The 20,458-nt window shown below is 38.9% G+C and overlaps 2 protein-coding genes across 2 annotated transcripts in view; both read right to left on the bottom strand.

Annotated features, from left to right (window-relative positions):
- Positions 1–257: 257 nt before the first annotated feature.
- Positions 258–7,566, bottom strand: LOC119503407 (tumor necrosis factor receptor superfamily member 6B-like). The gene is made up of 4 exons (XM_037795196.1): positions 7,409–7,566; positions 6,299–6,713; positions 3,405–3,587; positions 258–2,030 (listed from the first exon to the last, which is right to left on the bottom strand). Exons 1-4 carry the CDS (start codon positions 7,409–7,411, stop codon positions 1,690–1,692), a joined length of 942 nt encoding a protein of 313 aa, XP_037651124.1. The 5' UTR covers positions 7,412–7,566; the 3' UTR covers positions 258–1,689.
- Positions 7,567–19,284: 11,718 nt separating this feature from the next.
- LOC119503562 (venom phosphodiesterase 1) overlaps positions 19,285–20,458 on the bottom strand; it is a 42,647-nt gene continuing 41,473 nt past the window's right edge. Inside the window, 1 exon segment of the mRNA XM_037795404.1 lies at positions 19,285–19,845. Coding sequence (XP_037651332.1) covers positions 19,672–19,845 — 174 coding nt within the window. The 3' untranslated portion in view covers positions 19,285–19,671.

The raw sequence follows: 20,458 nt of genomic DNA, 5'->3' as shown, positions 1-20,458 counted from the left end.
CACTCTACGTATTTATGCTTTTGCATTGTGATGTTATGTTTTTTATGCCTTCGTCTCTAAGAAATGTTTCATCTCAGCTGTATTTTTCTTATGTTTGAAATGACATTATATATTATATATATTCATTATATATTCTCAAAAAAATACAGGGACTTTAGAATGATTAATGAATAATGTCAAACAAACCGACTTCATCAGATTTTTTCTGAAATTCTTAATAAATTATATATATTTATATAAAAAACAATTACCAGTGCTTACATTTGTGATTATCTTTATTTGGCGTCATTCAAACAAGCCAGTGCCACACATGCTCCATGCTTCACTTGCATACAATTCTACAAATTTTTATGTATATAAATCATGAATGGCAAACACACGAGTCCTCCAACCTGTTCCTCTTATAACTCGTTTCTATAAATAGCAAATAAATTAATTTCACAGCCGTTACACAAAATACAAAACTTTTGGTAAAAGCAGGACCGGCGCCACGTCGGTGTTTAGCTGCAGACATAGAAAGAGGTAGATATAATGAAGACCAACACTTTCTATTCTTTAAAGGGTAATACCAGTGGGATTTTGTTTTGTTAGTAAAAGTTATTAATTGTTCAGGTTCTGTCTCTGTTTTCACCCCCAGAAATAATATTGTAGGATTTTGTGTTTTGGAGTACAATGCTCGTTGCTGTAAGGACCCAGGTGCAACATGCAGTAGTATCTTTGCAGCAAATTTGTACCTTAAAGAGAACAATTGGATACTAAAAGGTGCAAATATGATCTCATAAATACTCAGTACATCCAGCTCTGAAATATCAGTAAGTTAGAATCTATGGCCCCAACCATGACTCTGAAATATCGGTAGCCTAACTGCTGTGTACTGATAAATTCACGGTGCTGTCCGTGGTGCTGAAGCAGCAGACGGATTTGTAATTGCGATGCGAGTCCCGCCTTTCTAATTATTAAAATAAACAACTAAAAAAGTCGTTTACGGGGCGGGTTCGCTAGTCGGCGGGTGAATAACATGAACCGGGTCCGTCCCCGTTGTTAGAAACAAATCGCCTACTAAGTACATCCAAGAGGAGAAATGTATTCCAGAGAAAACAAAAACTACAGATCTTTGAGAGTGAACAGACTTCGATATGTCGAAATTAGATCTATGTTATATTATTATCACCTGACTTGAAATGAAGTGTCCTCCAAAACATGTTGCCTTGCATAGTTTATTATAACATTCATAGATTTTTGTAAAGAAATTTGTGTTACACAGGACAGCGGGTCATTTCAAGCTAGGTGACACAATCAAAGTTGGATTGTTTGGTGAAACAGAAACCTGAAATGTACTGAAAAATAGGGAATATTAATCAGCTCGATGCAGATGGAAGTAAATTAAGTATTTCTCTAATTGACTGGTATTCTCCTTTAACTAATGCCAAAAGTACTAAAGCCTGCATTGCTAGTGCATCTTGAATAGGGCAATAGGGCAATAGGGTCGCACTGTAAAGGACAGAGGGTGTCGTATCCTGTACAGATTGTAAAGCCCCCTGGGGCAAATTTGCGATTTTGGGATATACAAATAAAATAGACTTGACTTGGCAGCAACTTTTGAACTAAGTGAAAAAATAAAGTTTTCAAATGACCACTGGACGAGCCAAACTCTTTGGTACCTATAACTATACATTTTTCTACTTCAGCCTACCCTGACATTACAATTACATCCACCTCGTTCCCCAAAGAATCACACAGCCCGTTCAGATTCAAGTCGATTCTCTGCAGCTTGTTCAGCAGCCTCTCGCCAGCGCTGTTCGCCCCGGTTTTGATCAGTATTGCTGGAAGCTGCCGAATCTGATTGGCTGTGGCAGAAGTGACCCAAGTGTTGATCCGGGCGAGAAGATCTGAGAGGCTAAGTCCTGAAGCGGATTGTTTTCTACCGTCCTCGGACGGGAGCTTGTGTGTGATCTGACGCAGCCGCCTGACGGTCATTTTCTGGTGAACTAAGAACGATGGGATGATTTCTTTGAGGTAATCGCCTCCGTCTGCAAGAAATAAAGAAAATAACCAATCAGAAGCTGATAAGGAAACATGAAAAGCATCGGCCTGACAACAAGGCAGCAACAAGTCCTTCAGATGACACTGTTTGCTCGGCATGGAGCAGGTTTCTAAACCATTTACAACTATTGGCAACCAAGCTTTTAAATTCAATTGAGTACAATCTGCAGGCAGCTGAATTTCAAATCCAGCCCGTTCTCATTCCCAGGGCATCACGGTTCGTCACGGTCGTCTGCGTTCGTAGGAGACGCACCGGGCTTTCCATTTACTACAACGTAAACCGATCCGCGTTACCAGTAAATGCTCCGATAAAGTGCTGTTGTGACGTATAATAAAGAGCGAAAGAGTCACACTGGGCTGGCGGGACGGAAGGTGGATGGATCCAACAACACTGGTGCTTCCATCCAGGAGACCGCTGTCCATGTCCCGTTGTGTGCGTTACCTTTCACTTTACAAGCAGCTGTTTGTTTGTGTCCCGTGTTCAACAACGCCAAGTCTAATTTTTCACTGTAAAAAATGTAGTAATTTTAAGCCAAAGCATGTTGTTTTTGTGGTTTTGTTGCCTAAAACTAAGCAAGTGTTTTTGTTTAACTCACAACATTAAGTACGTGTTTAGTACGACGGAAAAAGTGTATATGACGAGTTGGGATGAGAACTTTGTTCGACGGAAAAAGTGACGGCGAGGGGTCTGACAAAGCCTCAGTATGAGTTGGGATGAGAACGTGTGTCAAATCTTGGATTCTCAGAGGGTCTTTGAACACAACTCCATAAACACGACTGGGGACAGGGACGGCAGAAAAACTTATTTTAGACACCTAAAGAAAGGCTCACCTAAATTGATATTCGTTTAAGTGTTCGGTATAATTAGAAACAATAAAAGATACGTTTCACTTTCAGTTCAGTTTGCAGTCAGAAAATATTCTGTCATATGAGCCTGCTGGATTTGGAGAGAGCATAGATTAGCTTTACTTTCAGTTCAGTTCCCCGTTGTGGATGAGAAGGAAAGGGCTGTCTGACGGCAAGATAAAGCGGTGAAAATATTCTAAATATAGCGTACACTGAAACAGATATGGCTTTTTTTAGGTGCCAAAATACAGTACAATACAGCACTGTATTGCTTTGCGCCGGTGCTCCTGTCTGTTTCTCCAAGCTGGTGGTGTGCAAACCGTCATCTGCTGTAGGTAATATGCCTACTATGGATAAGTACCTCATACAACACACCCAAACTATCCCTTTAAGGTGTGTTTGTTTTAGTAAATAGAACAAACATTAAAAAGCAAAACACCACTGTTGTATTAGACATCAACATGACACGCCTCGTCCCCTTTTCCTGTATGAACTTGAGTAACTGGCAATCTTACCTCTCAATACGAGTTCTTGGCAGCTCGTGCACACGCTGTCGTGCCAGGCGGAGCCCTTCAGCACCAGCTTCAGCCCCGGAGCGTCGCAGCTTTTGTGTTGTGTGCAGTTCTTGAGAGCAGAGACGGTGTTGGAGTAGGTGCCGTTGGGACAGCTGTGGCACACCGTGTCCTCATCAGCTGTGCCTGGTGGAGACATTTGTTTTTAGATAAAGAACCACTAAGATGAATCATGCTTTGGTTGTTAGTCCAGTGGAGTCTTTTTTTTGCATCCAACAAATGAAATGCACGTTGGGAATACACACACGTGAGCAATGAAAACAGAAACAGCAACAGAACAACAGCAACGTATAGTCCATACTACTAGCCTGCAAATGTGTCAAACATGAAAAGCGTTTCGCTTGTGAACGAGCATCATTCCACTGATTTCTGTTGCTATGTAATAAAAGTATTTGTAAACACTATAAATGCTAATCTAGTATTGTGTAATGAAAGCTATTTGCCTCTGGGGAGCATCAGAGGGATGAGCCCGAAACATGACTCATCCCTCTGATCCTGCTGTAACATGTGTGTGTGTGTCTGTGTGTGTGTGTGGTCACATCCATTTGTTTCTAATTCATCTAATTGGATGTTGTAAGTAACATGCATAACACGGCTGTCGCCATGGTAACAGCATTAGCTCAGTGATTTGGAGCTAAATGTGCTTGTGGAGCTTACAGTACAGGCTGATATGAATCAAATATACATATATATGTATATATATATATATGTATATGGTGAGTTATGTTCAAATGTAAAGGAAACATGCTGATGTTTGTGGTGACGAAAGTCACCAAAGTCTGAGAATCAAAGTCTGAATTAATTTAAAATACACCTAGCAAAGTGAAATCTTGAACTTACACTTAAATTAAAGCGTTAGAGATGTTACGGAGCTGTCCGTCAACGTCTGTTATGAACGTGGTCGTCACTACCGCATTGCATTGTTGGATATTTATGCCACTGTAGTGTCCAGCATTTGCATACTGTAATATTTCACCAGAAATAGTATGCAATTCGTGTACTTTACCGTATTATACGGTTTCAGATGTACTAGAATATCGCACATATTGTATGGAATTTAGGACGCAACCAAACAAAATGAAAATATACACGTAAATGATATAATATTATATAATACATACTACTGTTTATATACACAAAAGTATGTTGAACGATAGTACACATATTGGGTATGTAGTGCAGAGTCTGAGATTTCAGACGAAGCCTGAAGTTAATACACTGAACTCCAGAGTTCCGCAAAGCATTATGGGTAACCGGAGTCAAATTAAGTTTTGAATGAGTCATCAAACAGTGAAATGTGTTGCTCTGACTGGTCAGACTTCTGAAGCTAAAAGGGGTTATTATCGCAGCATCACTCATTATGGGATATCATCAGTACCAATCTGTTGGCCCAGATTATCAGGAATATAAATGTCAAATATTAGAAAGTGGACATTTAAATTGATTTTCATCAAGCTTTGTGCATCACTGTAAATATATATATATATATATTTTCCTAAAAATAGGGGATTTCATGATTTTCTCTATAATGTAGACAGTAACCATAGATGTTAGTCTTCATACACAAAAAAACTATTTTTAATGTCTAATGTACTTTTGGCAACACGTATCTCAACATTGAAACCACAGTTGTGGATCCAACACTGTGTTTGTATTTATCAAGCATTGCACTGCAACTTTTAACAAAACTCCCAAAAATTCCATTGCTGGGACTTAAAAATGCCGTTATAGCTGCACAAACACCCATTTTATTATAGGACAGAATACCTATAAATAGCCTGAACAGTGGCGGCCGGCCAATAGAGGGCGTCGCCCTCCCTGAGTCACACACCAAAAAACATTACTACTACTACTAATAATAATAATAATAATACAAATTATATAAATTGTCAATATTTGACAAGAGAGAAACGTTATCGTCTCCGACCAAAACCCCGGTGTCTCCCCTGTTCCCTCCGGCCACGGTCGGGAGGCTGAAGCAGGAAAAGCCAACACTAGGATCAGCATTGATTCATGGAGAGACCTTCGTCTGGTCAGCTAACATTACTGCCAAGCAGCTGAAATATAGAGTGATATTGTGGTTTTAGCTGACGTGTGTTGCCTCACTGTGTTGAGCGATGCTCGTTCAGGTATATTTAGAGCGCAGGATGCTGACTTTCGTTGACTTAACGGCCACAGGTGTCGCTGTTAACAAGCAATTCTGAAAGTTACAAATAGTCAGGCTGTCAGCCTCCGAGGATGAAGCAGGAAAAGCGGGTCGGTGCTGGGGCTGAAGCAGGAAGAGAAACGTTATCGCCTCCCGACTGCGCCAGCAGGGAGACACCAGAGTTTTGGTCGGGGACGATAACGTTTCTCTCTGCGGAGCCCCGTCACTTCACAAGACACGGAAAACCTCTGTTGGTCTGCAGGAGCTGCAGCAGTTATTTCTGCACAAACGTCCACTGTACATTCACTAGATATTCTCAGAGCTAAACTAACTCTTCTGCAGTGGGGAGTGAGCGCGCATGCACGTCTAGAGGTGGAGCGAGACAGCGAGAACGTGCGCGCTGTGTGAGTGAAGGCAAACAGGCAGCGGAGCAGAGTACAGCAGAGACTCCGGCCACACGCGAGCGTGCATGGGATCCCAACCTGGTACATTTATACGCTTAAAAAGTTACCAACAGTCCCTTTAACGGCCACAGGTGTCGCTGTTAAAAAGCATTTCAGAAATTTACAAATAGTCCCTTTAAACCCCCTCCCTCAAAAAAAAAACCTGTACATGTTCTGATGTTCTGAACCAGTTCTGATGGAGACCTCCAGCCCCTTTAACCCTTTAGGGAGCATGAAAGGCAGCTTACCTTTGCTCAGCACCCCCTGTCCGGTCTGACACTCGCTGTGTCGGCGGCAGATGTCGTAGCTGTTGGAGTAGTATCCCTGTCTGCACTCACACTGACAGTCGCTGTCTGCAGAGCACTCCTTCTTCACCACCTGGTACTGTCCGCAAGATCCGCAGCGGAGACATTTACCGATGTAGTTCCACAGCTCCGTGAACGAGCCCGACTGACACGGCAAGCACTCGCTCCTGCGCGTCGCCGTGCAGCTCGAGCGCAGGTAGGTTCCAGGTGCGCAGCGGTCACACTCCAGCGAGTTGCCGGTTTGCGGGTCCGTGTGTCTGAAGGTGAGAGGAGCTGCGACACCGTCGACCAGCAGAGAGGAGCGTCTCTGCAGCAGCAGCAGCAGCAGCAGCAGCGAGGGGAAAACAGATGCAGACATCTGGAAGTGAGGAGGAAACAGGAAATGAGAGGAGGAAATCAACAGGAATACGATGTTATATGAGGGAATATAAAGAAAAACAAGGAAATATAAAGAAAAAACAGGAAACAACAAGGAAATACAACTGGAACAGGTCAGTCATCCAAAATTGTACTTTACTAAAAGAATGAAAATGGAACTCATTTCTTTTCACCAAATTCCACCAGTTAATAAATCACAGTAAAACAATATATATATATATATCTTTCTTTTTTATTTAACCTTTATTTAACCATAGTACTCATTGAGATTAAGAATCTCTTTTGCAAGAGAGACCTGGCTAAGACAGCAGCATTTAAACATACATTCAAGTTTTAGACGCCACAACATAAAACAAATGCAAAATAAATACATAGCATAATATCATACAAATAATATTAATGAATAAATAAAAAAAATACTAAATATGAAGTGTAGCCCACACATTTAAAGCCTCATGCTTTAAAATGGAAAATGGAAGTCATTTATTTTCTCCAAAGTTAAAAATCACAGTAAAATAATAATGAATAAATAAAAAAAAATACTAAATATGAAGTATTATACATTTTTTATTATACACATTATAGCCTCATGCGTAAAAATAACCCCTTGCCTATACAGACATGTTTTTGCATTGAGAAGTCTCGACATGTCTGCATTCCTGTCTCTCCACCTACCATGGTTGGTGTGTTGTTGTCTTGTCTGTTGTTGCAGCCTGTCAGGAGGAGGATGATGCTCTCCACTGCTCCTCTGCTCTATATATGCTCCTCCTCGACACAAACCAACAATGTGACATACCGGGAGTGCTTAATCATCACAGAGGTATTTAGTCATCCAGACCTTTTGTAAACTGTTAAGTTCATCCTTTTGCCAAAAGTCTTTATAGGGTTATAGTTCACTATGTGTGAGCTGACTGGTCAGCTCTCTGCTGTCACTCTGAGGGTTTGTGTCAAATTACTCATTACTACTTTTAAAGCACAACTTGGTCTAACCCCAGAATACATAATAGATCACTTAACACACTGTTAAGAATTTACCAGTAAAATAACAGTAAAGAACTGGCAGCAGGGTTGCCTTTATGTTACTGTAAAATTAACATTATTATACTGTCACTGAAATTGAAATCACATTTTTTTTAAATTAATTTCACAGTATTTTACAGTTAATTTACTGTTTAAAGATACATTATATAGCTGTTTTTCACCTTTCTTTTACATTATCTTACTGATAATGCACTATTTAGGTTGTATTTTTTACATACATTTGAATAAACATTATTTTTTGCCTAGATGAATAGACTTAGCAGGTTACAGACATAGGAATACAATTAAAGGCACTTGTTAGGAAAAAGGCTATAATAGACTTGTTGACACTTTCCCCAAAAATGTCTATCTCTAGCTGCAAACATATTGCATGAAACTGTTACTGATGATACTTTAGACAGTTGATCAGCAGTAAAGTGCTGTTTTTTTAAGAATGCATTATAGTTGTATTAACAGTAAAGCACTGTTTTTAGCAATAACAGGTTAATACTGTTGAAATCCTGCTGTAAATTAACAGCAATTGTTTACAGTGTAGGGTTATAGTTCACTATGTGTGAGCTGTCTCTGCTGTCACTCTGAAGGGTTTATGTCACTTATTTCCCCCCAAATATTCATTTATTATAAAATGGATTAATTTTGGAACCAAATCTCCACAAGTTAAACTTCATCCATCCCACTAAAGAGGGGATGGGAATTTAATTTAATATTTGAGATATAGCAGGAGTTCCATGTTTCAGTTATTTTAAGATTTTTTAAATAATAATTTTCGATTAATCGATAAGTTGTTTGGTCTATAAAATGTCAGAAAATTGTAAAAAAAAAATGTTGATCAGTGTTTCCTCAAATGGCTTTTTGGTCCCCAAATATATTCAGTTTTTCTGTCATAGAGACGTAAAGAAACCAGAAAATATTCACATTTAAGAAGCTTGGAATCAGAGAATTTACACAAAAAAATTAATCAAACCGATTAATTTATCATTGAAATAGTTGGTGATTAATTTAATAGTTAATCAATTAATCGTTGCAGCTCCAGAATAAAGATTAAAAATTAAGAATTAAAAGAGACATCTTCTGATCTGTGTTTTTAACCCTGTATATACAGCGTACCAACACTCAGTCCTGCTGTATATAGATACTGATTGTTGCCCAGCTGCCTGTATATATTTATCTTGTATTTGTTTATGTGTATCTTCATGTAAATGTGTTCTCTGTAACTGCGCTGCATGAGTCAGTCAGTGATGCTGCTGTGCGTGCCATCACTAGAGGGGGATATTTCACAGATACTCAGTCTCTGGATTCATAAATCTGTCAGATGATCAGAGTTGAACTCTGTTGAACTCTCTCGGTCCCAAATAACAAAAGATTCTGTTAAACCTGAAATTCTGGTAAAGCTTGATTAGTAGTTTACAGCCTTGTTACATAATCACGCATGGTTTCCATGAAAGGGGAGAGAGAGAATATGATTTATGACTTTGAATTATAATTAATATATTGTTTTTATTCAAATGAGGAGTTATATTGTGTCTTTTAATCTTTGCATTGTCTCTGTGATGTTTTTTAATGTTATATTTGTGAAAAGAAAGAAGCAAATCGAGCTGACTTTAAAGTGCTATAAATGTTTTATTACATTTGTTGTATACGTACAGGTACATACATAAAAACTATGGGTTCAGTGTCTTGCTCAAGAACGCTTCGAATTGCAGACAGTAGGAGCCGGATACAAAATAAAAAATATAATACATCAATTTAATCCCAGTGGGGAGTCAATTTGCAGCTGATGGAAGGTCAACTAAGGGCCGGCGGGGAGTGAAATAGGGCCGGTATGGAGTCAACATGTGTCAGACAGGGAGTCAATTTATGGCCAGCGGGGAGGCAAGTTAGTGCTGGGGGGCCGCCAGGTTTGTAATACACTGTGGGAAACCCTGTAATGGATGCACTGATCCGATACTGATATGGGATGTCTATTGAGTCAGCTAATGCTGACTCAAATAGCTGGATTGGGTATCGTGACAATGGCTCAGATCTAATCAATTCAATTCCACGTTTAGATCTGATTACACGTGTGCGTCATGCATCGGCAGCACGCCAGTAGACCACATAGCTAAGGGAGCTAACAACAAACATGTCACCTATATTTGGATGTATTTCCCTCACACCATGGATGTGTAAAGAGAAATGGATACAGCGTTAGGTCATTCCTATGAGAGTTGCTCATTGGCGCATGATGAAGCCTAAATGGCTCGACTTCCGTTTGGAAAACTACCCTGGATCTTGGCGGAGTAGCGTCCGAGATGATTGCCGGAGTGGCGCTCCAGCCTCGGTCTGGGTCTCACTCACATGAACGGAGGAAGGGAAATAACTCTGGATTCAGCTATTAGTGCGTTTTACAACTTTAAAAACTTAATTTTTTAAATAAGGGCTATTTAGGTGTTCGTACCGGGAAGTTGATTGACCTCAAAAAAAGACGTCTCTTTCTCAATGTAAGTCTATGGGAAGAAGTTTTTTTGGGCCCAATGAATCATGTGACTGACACGGAAGTTGCAGTACCGCCGTTTGACCGCTACGAAAGTCCGGAGTTTTATGGCTACTTGTAATATTGGCCCTGAGGTGACAGTATAGCACTGAGAAATATAACACAACTAACTTTAATCAAGTATGATCTTGTGAGACAAACACCTTATTAATCAAACACTGGTATCGGATTGGTACTCGGTATATCGGCCCAAACCCAAAGCCCAGGTATCTGGATTGAAAATGTCTGTTCGGTGCATCCCTAAAAAAAGACTCCAGTACACGTCCCCCTCTTTTTTTTTTTATAACAAACAAAAACTTACATCATCAGAATAATGTGAAAGATGCTATAATGTACAGTTCCTCCACTCGGAGGCTTTAGAGACCAGTGCAAAGAATTCTGGGATTCTCTTCTCTTTTTGCATCTGCACCTATGACTCTGTGCAGTGACGCAGCACTGACGCATGCTGTTCATCTCCATTACTGTCAATGATTAACGGCCACTGACCTCATACAAGGTGTTGATTATAGAAAACAGACTGATGACATCTTGTGGACAAAAGGACACTACTGCTTTTTTCTATGTGCGCATAATAACTTTAGTTAATTATAAAATAATTGAAATTAATGTGTCGGAAAAGATTTTCATGTTTTTTTTTAATGATATGTATTTATGGTGAGTGTTGGGTTTTCCCAGCTTCAGAGACTCATGGCTGCTCGGCAAGAGGTGTGGTTGTCCGATGTAGGGATCACGTCAATGTCAAGTCTTTCCAGCTGCTCCTGCCAAGGTTCCCTAAAACCTTTCCAGAGCACAGGCATTGGTTTGTAATAAAGACTCTTAGTAATAACATGAATAACTGCATTTTCCCTTGTGGGAAAGAGATATTGCCCGTCTACTGAGCATCTTGCTTCTGTTATTGTAGAGCTGCATGAAAGGCTCTGTGAAAATGGGGCGCCCCACATTTTTACAGTATGACTTTGTCCAGGTCAGAGACAGAAATCTTTTCTTAGTTTTGAGAAAAATGTTTGAATTTTGTATTATAAATCGATTCAAATATTTAATCACAATTAATCGCAAATGAATCACATATTTTTTTATCTGTTCAAATGAACCTTAAAGGGACTCTATGTAAGAATCAGAAATGTCTTGTTAACAGCGACACCTGTGGCCGTTAATTCAACAAAAGTCAGCGTCCTGTTGCTCGCGCTTGTGCTCGCTCTACATAGACATGAACGAGCATCGCTCAAAACAGTGAGGCGACACACGTCAGCTAAAACCACAATATCACTCTATATTTCAGCTGCTTGGCAGTAATGTTAGCTGACCAGACGAAGGTCTCCTCCATGAATCAATACTAATACTGTGTTTGTCCTGCTTAAGACTCCCGTCTTCTGCAGTGTGTAGTCTGCGCGCATGCACGTGAGAGGTGGAGCGAGTGAGAACGAGCGCGGTGTGTGAGTGAAGGCAAGCAGGCAGAGGAGCAGAGTACAGCAGAGAGTCCGGTCCTGGAGACCAAAGCTACAGTCTCCCCTGTGTCTTCTGGCCGCGGTCGGGGGGCTAAAGCGGGAAGAGTTGACACTGTTTTGCAAGACGGGCTTCACTAGATAGAACTTTGCGGCTTTGGTGCTTCCGTGTAGTTTGTGTTGGAACAGCGTAGCCACACACTGAGCATGCATGGGACAGCGACCCAATTTATACGTGTAAGAAGTTTACAAACAGAACCTTAAAAGGGAGATTTGTCAAGTATTTAATACTCTCATCAACATGGGAGTGGACAAATATGCTGCTTTATGCAAATCTATGTATATATTTATTATTGTAAATCAATTAACAACACAAAACAATGACAGATATTGTCCAGAAACCCTCACAGGTACTGCATTTAGCATAAAACAATATGCTCAAAATCACAACATGACAAACTGCAGCCAACAGGCAACAACAGCTGTCAGTGTGTCAGTGTGCTGACTTGACTATGACTTGCCCCAAACTGCATGTGATTATCATAAAGTGGGCATGTATGTAAAGGGGAGACTCGTGGGTACCCATAGAACCCATTTACATTCACTGATCTGGAGGTCAGAGGTCAAGGGACCCCTTTGATAATGGCCGTGTCCGTTTTTCCTCGACAAAATTTAGCGTAAGTTTGGAGCTTTAAAACTGAGCCTGCTGGAAGACATTTCCTAGAGACACATTATCATAATTCCACAAAGTGTACCTTAGACCACTATCTGAGCTATATAATATGTTATCTTTCATTGTCTTTTTCAGTGTGTCAGGTTTTACCAGGTTTGTTTTTTGTGTCTTGAGTTTGTAGTTTATTGATGCTGTTTGCACTAAAAGGGTCGTAATGGCAAACGTAAAGTCAAAGTAAACATCCTGGGAAACACCTGCCGTCATCAATGAAAGGTTTTGCGTGCAATGGAAACATTCAACAAAGTATTATAGATGACCTGAGATTATGTAAACTGGCACTGACATCTCCAAATAAACACCAAACAAGTGGAGCCTCAGATGTGAAGCAATACAATCGACTCTAAGGATTTTCCCAGGAACAAACATTCATCTGTGAAGGCAGTGTTTAATCCCCATATCAGATGTTCTCGCCTCCTGCACGCAACCTCACTGTGTAATCACTAATGGGGTGTGATCGAGCCTTTTATAGATGTTGTGTGAGCAGTTTGCGTGTTAGTAAAGCCTAAATTACACCTCTAAACTACAGGTAATGAGGTTTAATGAGGTGAAAAACACTGTTTTCCTGGCAAAGATTATTTCTAAATGAATAGATCGGTGAGTGAGGAAGACCTGAAATGGTGAAGTGTTCAATTACATCATTATGGCATGAAGGCAAACGTCAGAGCCCAAAAAAAAAAAACATTTTCAATGACTGAGGTGGTGATGGACATCAGATATTAGGAGTAAATAAATAAATGTACTTTTATCCAAACAAGAATAAATGAAATAAATGAATAGGTAATAAATAAATTATTTTTGTGTTTGTTTTTTTTGTTTTAGTTCCTTATTTAAGGAAGCCCAAAGAGACAAAAGGGATATTTATTTATTTATCTATCACATTCATTTATATCATGTCCCTATATATCTTTTCCCAGTATATTAATTTATTTCCTTGTCAAATTAAAAAAGTGAAATAAATAATTAAATGTAGAAATATATTTAATTTAAATTAATTAAATGAGTAAATTAATAAATTGGGAAAAATACTTAAGAATATATATATATATATATATATAATATATATATATAAAAAAAAAAATATATATATATATATATACACACACACTATATATTCAGTAAATGTGTATTTTTTACTACATTTACTGAATTTACTGGAGACAATGACCAGATGACTGTCCAACAGTGACTTTGTTTTACCACTGGGCTGTTTTTACAGCTGTCTCATTTCCCTATTTTTTTTTTTAAAAAAGGGGGAAAACAGACCACTAACAACAGGAGTCAGACACTGAATCCACAGGCGAGGCTCCAGCTGACTTCCGGTTTTGCTTTTACTTGCCGTCTCACTCACCACCCACACACTTCACACTGACGTGCAGTAAAAAGCAAATCTTCCAGAGGAAATTTATCTTATATGTTGTGAGAGTGACGTAAGCCCACGCTTCTCTCATAATGAGGAGAACCGATGTTGATCATACTTTATCTACGGAGAACAGCCCCAGCTGCAGCCACAGAGTCATCTAACAGGGCGAGACTATAATAAACGTGGAAATAACGTCATTATTGTAACTTTGCAATCCCTGCTTGTAAAAACACTGCATCTAATTATCACACATTATCCAAAACAAACCTCAGAAAAACTTTACAAACAAAATAATATAAATAATTATAATGAATCTTAGAAAAACCCAATCAACACCAATAAAGGTTTCCTACCAGTTCCTAATTTAGGGGAGCCCAAAAGAGACAAAAAAGGATATTTATTTATTTTTCACATTCATTTATTCATGTCCCTATATATCTTTTCCCAGTATATTAATTTATTTCCTTTTCAAATTAAAAAGAGAAATAAATAATGTAGAAATATATTTAACTAAAAATAATTAAATTAGTAATTATATGGGGACGTTAATAAATTCTAAGATGAATATTAAAATAAATAAGGGATTACATTTACAAAGTTAGATTAAAAAAATATATAAATATTCTATATATATATAAATATAAAAATATATATGAAATATACATATAAAATATGGAATGTCAGCTGGATAAAGGCCACTTCCCAAAATAAGATCTCTTGAAAATAAGAAGTAATATTCAGTCTTTTCAAGATAAAAAGAGATCTTGAAATTAGCTGAGAAAACTCATTTGGATTTCACTAGTATTAGGAAGTGTGTCCTTAGAAGCCTGTAATGCTCAAAAGTAGTATTTTTTTTTTACTTAACAAGATATTCAAGATGCATTGTCTAAAAACAAAGTCCCTATATGTCATTGACATGATACTTGTTAGCCGACTGTGTCTTATATTAAATGTTTTGAGACATTTTGACGAGCAGTTAAACAGATTTTGCATTGTAGTTTTGCAGGTATGGATCCTAAATCAAAGTATTGGACAAAAGAAGATTTGACGCCAGAAAAAAAAAGTTGTCATTAGTATTCATCCTCTGGACAGCATGAATATTTATATCAGTGTTAATGGCAATCAAATAGTTATCAGAGTATTTCTGTGTGGACCAAATTGGTAGATAGGTAGATAGATAGATAGATAGATAGATAGATAGTAACCAGTCTATAAAGGTGCAGCGTAGAGCTGTTGGTGGTGTGCAGAATTAAAAAGTAGCTCAGTTTATTAAAGTGCACTGTGTCATTATCTGTTCCTGCAGACCGTCCTCCTTTGTCCCCCTCCTCCCCAGAGAGGTGTTGTACAGTTTGTGAGTGAGTCTCTCTGTGGCAGGCTGACTAACCAACACTGTCATCGCTAGAGCCGCACTATGGCTGTAAACACCTGGAATTTAGTTTCAGACTGAGACTTGGTGACTGAGAATGACTTTTAGCTTCAGATGAAAAATGCTTCACTTTGTTTAGATTTTTCAGAGGATAAAAACACCAGGGGTGCTCAGACTCACTGCTCATATCCTCCGGCACCAGCACGCCTCAGCTCATTTCCTTTATTGAGTTACATGTGAGCAACAAACATGACATATAGACATATGTGCTTGTGTCTAACGTCCAGTAAACTGTTCGCAAATGAATTCCCTTTAGCTGTTTTGATCTCATGCTCACTGTCATCGTTAGCGTTATTAGTACCACCTGTGCTTCACCTGCTATGATAAATTCTACCGTAGAAAAGGCCTGTCGTTCCTGAAACCCCCGGGTGTTTTCCATTCAGCTAATAATTATACGGTAGGCTGCTGTGTAAATGTCATTTCTACCTGCAACCTTTCAGCTTTTATTGCTGCTTCCTGTCTGTTCTCTCCATTCATCATAAAAAACATGATGGCTCCTAAAAATATGAAATTAATACACAACACGGTCTGATCTCAACTCGTCAGGCAATGAAGCCTTGTTTTTGTTGGATCCATTCACCTCCCCTCCCATCCGCTCCCTCCCATCCGGTGTGTCAACAATTGTGAACTGGGAAGAAGCCAAACCACCATCTTTTCCTAAAGCTAACTATTGTTTTGTGATGTAACTTCTGTACTTAAGTTAAAACACTTTGGCATAACTTATCTACGATCTTTTCCTCGACCTAATTACAAAGTTTTTTTAAACCGAACTAAGTGGGTTTGGTTGCCTGAATCTAACCAAGTAGTTTCCTGTGAAGACGGAAGTTTATTTTGAAAAGACTGGAGCGGTAATTAACGCTGAACATTCGTAGGAGAATGCACGAAAATGAGGAAGTAAGATATCATACGAACCGTACGAGAATACGTTATTTTATTATATTTCACAAATAAGGGACTGAAATATGATTGTAATTGTTTGTTCGGTGCATCCGTTTTCTATCACTGTTTTAAATGTGAGACCTCTCCGTAGAAAAGGTGAATACCGTAGATACCGTATTGCTTTGTAAACTCTCACGAACAGCTGATGAACACAAATCACAACAGTCACCTTATACTATGGGAAGTCCCACAATAAGATCTTGGAGAAGATGGCTGCTTGAGGTTAAATAAGGTGGCTCATCCCAACATCTGAGGACTAAATAAAAGTATGTGTATGTGTCCTGAATGCCTCATCTCTGATCTTTTCCCAGAGAAGTCTTTATCTCTTCCACTGGAATCCATGATGTTTAAACTGGACAGTGTTTCTTTGGTACCAGCAGACCCACCTGCAGCGTTGTGTTACATACAGTAGTACGTATGCATTTATAAAGAGTGAATCAGCCAGTGGACAAGACACTGGAGAAGTAAATATCCAGGCCTCCAATACTGCAGGGATACATTCGCCTCATCTTTGTTTCTCATCCACCATGAATCAGTGCTTAAAAGGCCGCAAAATCCCAAACACAACCTATTCCAGGCGGTTCTCATATACCGTTTGTAGCTATACCTACGACAAGTAATGTACTGTAATTTGTATATATATCCCACAAAATCTATTCTTTAAAAAAAACTTTAACTTAATTTTTTTTTTTTAAAGAATTGATTTGTTAAAAACTTTTATAAAAACCTTTAAATTCATGTGTATCAACGTTATCGTGAACCAGGAAGTATAAAGAGCGACAAACGCCGCGTAAGGAGGAGATCAGGGTGGATGGGTGGATCAAAAAACACCAGACTTTTGCCGAGGACAGCGCTGTTAGAAGTCAACGTTGATTTTTTTGTTACGTATCTGCGGTACTTAAGTAACGCCACTTCCGTAGTTACTTTAACCCAAACCGCGATCTTTTCCTAAACCTAATTAAGTAGTTTATTTTTAAAACACTGGAACGGAAATTGACACGTGTGTCACGTGTTGCTGGAAATTCGTAGAAAAACGCCCCAAAAAACATTGTTGAAAGTCGTGTGAGCGTCACGAAAATAAGGGAAAATTTGTGTCTATTTACAAAATCAAATAAACTGGAAAAAAATTGGAAATTTTGGAAACACAAATTTTCAAAACTGACTATTTCACGAACTGCCATGAGACTGTTTTGGATATTCAGGCCATGACTTCCTCCTCTGTGCGCCGCTCATTGTTTACAGTCCGATTAGCAACTTGAGATGCGAGACGGGAGTTTGAGCTGAGAGACAACGTCTCCAACGGATTGTTTCACAGTAGCCAGTTATAAACTAATCTTAAACCAATAAAAAGACACTAGCCGGTGGGTTCCCAGATTGCATTTTGGCCAATGTGTTCCGCCTCTTTGGATCTTCCACATGGACCGTTTACCTGCATGCAACCAAAGACTGCTCTAACATAATCAGTCAATACTACTTGGACTACAAACGGAAACAGGAACGCTTCCAATACCAAACATCTTGTGCCGTTGCCTACAGCTTCTACATGTGAATCCAGATATCTGGTGACGTAGTTTAAAGCGCGAAGACACACACGGTGCATGGCTAACAGGTCATAAAAGTCGTCACTTACTGTACAGTGAGTATGTCTGAGTTCTTAATATACAACTCTGTCTCCTACAGAATCACGTTCCCATAAAACTAAACTGCATTCTTAATTACATTTCGAGGGAAACATATTTTCCTCCGGATTTATGGTCGCGGTTTTAAACAGTTTTAAACAGTTTTAAACACGTGGTTTAATATGTAAATTGAAACAAAACAAAACAAAACAAAAAGTTAAGTTTAGTAAAAATATCTTGGTGTGGCTTAAAATGACTGTTTGTTGCGTTATTAAGTTATGGATGTAAATTGAAATAAGTGAATGTTGACTTCTGGTTTCACACAGGACACAAACAGCAGTCTCCTGGGTAAAAGTCCTGTTTGTTTGACCCATTGATCCAACCCGACCTCCTCCGTACGCGGATTTCCGCGGACTATGATTAAAAACATATTTATGATACATCAAAAACAATCGTAATCCCTGAGAAAATACCCTACAAATGTTATGCACAAAGCAGAATTTTGTTGTAGGGGAACATAACTTTTAAAAGACAGAGCTGTAAAACAATACACTAATTGTAAATAAATTCTTATTATGTGCAAATTTGGTAAGTTAAATAAAAGACTTACTCAAATCTATGCCATCGAAGAATTCTGGACATATTGGCTTTATGGCATGTTAAATGTTCACTCTACGGCCTTAAAGTATCTTTTTTCCCCATAAGTTCTCAATGTGAGATGTCCAACATTCTTATAAGTGCCTGCAGAGATTCTCCCATTCAACCCACTGAGCTGCAGAGTGCACTGGAAACCTGACTCAAAGCTGACAATGTGCCATGCAGCCCGTTAGCTGAAGTGTAAACAGCTGTCCGGGCTCCCAGAAGGAGATCTTCTGATTTCTCCACCCTGAATCCGATTACCTCAATGAGTACATCCCAAGTCTCTAAATTGCATCCACGTTTCCCTCACTTGCGTCTTAAGTCCCGTTCGTGACGTGTTTTCCGTAGTTGTGTTACGTTGTTTCCGTACGTGTTTTACTTAGTTTACGTACTTATTTTAAGCCCAACCATGACGTTTTCCGTTAACCTAACTAAGTGGTTTTCTTGCCTAAACCTAACTGTGGACATTTGCTTGGTGTACAAATGACACGCGTAATGTCCGTGAAATGTGCGTGGTATTTATACGAATTCCTGTGAGATCGGGTTGATGGACTGGACGAACAATCCAAAAACAAAATGCCTCGGAGGTATAAAAACAAATAGAAGACGCTTTATATTAATTTATCTTTGTTGACTCCATCTGCCTCTCATACATTTAAATGAAATTGTCTTCACAAAATCTGTCTTTCCTCTTAAAACACAGACATATTTTTGATGGCTTATGCTGAACTCAGGGGCAGTTACATTAATTTATCCAAATGTGATTTGGAGTGACCAAATAAAACAGGGTCACTTCTAGAAAGTAACCCACAAGTTGTGAAAACGTGCAAAAATTGTTTTATTATTTATTGATCCAAATCTGTGATGGCTGATTATTTTGAGTTTTTATTTACAATGACGTTTTCTACGTAAATACTCGTTCAATCTCGTCTCATTTGGGCTTTGCATGAAATAACACCTTGAATACAGATTACAAAAAAAAAATCAGCAGAATAAAAATCACGACAATAGAAATATAATAAAATTAAATAATACAAATAGTTTTAAATTGAAAGGTAAATAAATAAACAATGTAGCTCTATTGGATAATTGATACCTTCAGTCCAGTGTTGATAACACAATCTAAGATTTACTCAATACTACAATACTTTCACAGATATTGAATAAAAAATCTTGGTGATTGTTTTTTTCTGGAAAAGAGCAATTTCATTGTTTTCTGTGAATGGCGGCTGTGGGGCGGGTCTTCATCCTCAGCAGCTCTGGGATTGGTCGATTGCTGCCCTGGTAAAAGTCCAATCCAGTGATCCACTCGACGTCTCGGACTCGTGATTGATGGAACCACATGAGGTCTTCAACCCAATGAGGTTCAGCTTGTGTGCTCTGTCAAAGCAAAATGAAAAAGTGACAAAACAATAACTGAAATTTGACTGTTTGGACATACGTAAGCACAAGCAGGAGATCTTAAAAATCTAAATTTGAGTAAATATTTTGCCAGCCAAATCAAATTGTTTACCAGATATTAAACCTTTCAACCTTTGTTTCATTATAATACATTTAATACATAATAACAAAAAGTCAGACATTTTGAACTTTGAACTTTGTGCACTAAGCAGAAAAAATGGGCAAGCGTAAGGATGTGAGCGACTTTGACAACAAGGGCCAGATAGTGACGGCTAGACAACCGGGTCAGAGCATCTCCAGAAGTGAAGCTCTTATGGAATGTTCCCGGACTGCAGTGGTCAGGACCTACCAAAAGTGGTCCAAGGAAGAAAAAACGGTGAACGGCGACATGGTCAGACCCGAGGCTCATTGATGCACGTGGGGAGCGAAGGCTGGCCCGTGTTGTCCGATCCAATAGAAGAGCTACTGGAGCTCAAACTGCTGGAAATGTTAATGTTGTTTCCGATAGAAAGGTGTCATAACACACAGTGAGGAGCAGTTTGTTGCGTGTGGGGACCGGTCAATGTGCCCATGTTGACCCGTGTCCGCCGCC

The sequence above is a fragment of the Sebastes umbrosus genome, chromosome 15 (genome assembly GCF_015220745.1).
Source record: "Sebastes umbrosus isolate fSebUmb1 chromosome 15, fSebUmb1.pri, whole genome shotgun sequence".
In the NCBI taxonomy this organism is placed as follows: domain Eukaryota; kingdom Metazoa; phylum Chordata; class Actinopteri; order Perciformes; family Sebastidae; genus Sebastes; species Sebastes umbrosus.
The sequence above is the reverse complement of the archived record's forward strand: the minus strand, read 5'-3'. Positions and strand labels throughout refer to the sequence as shown.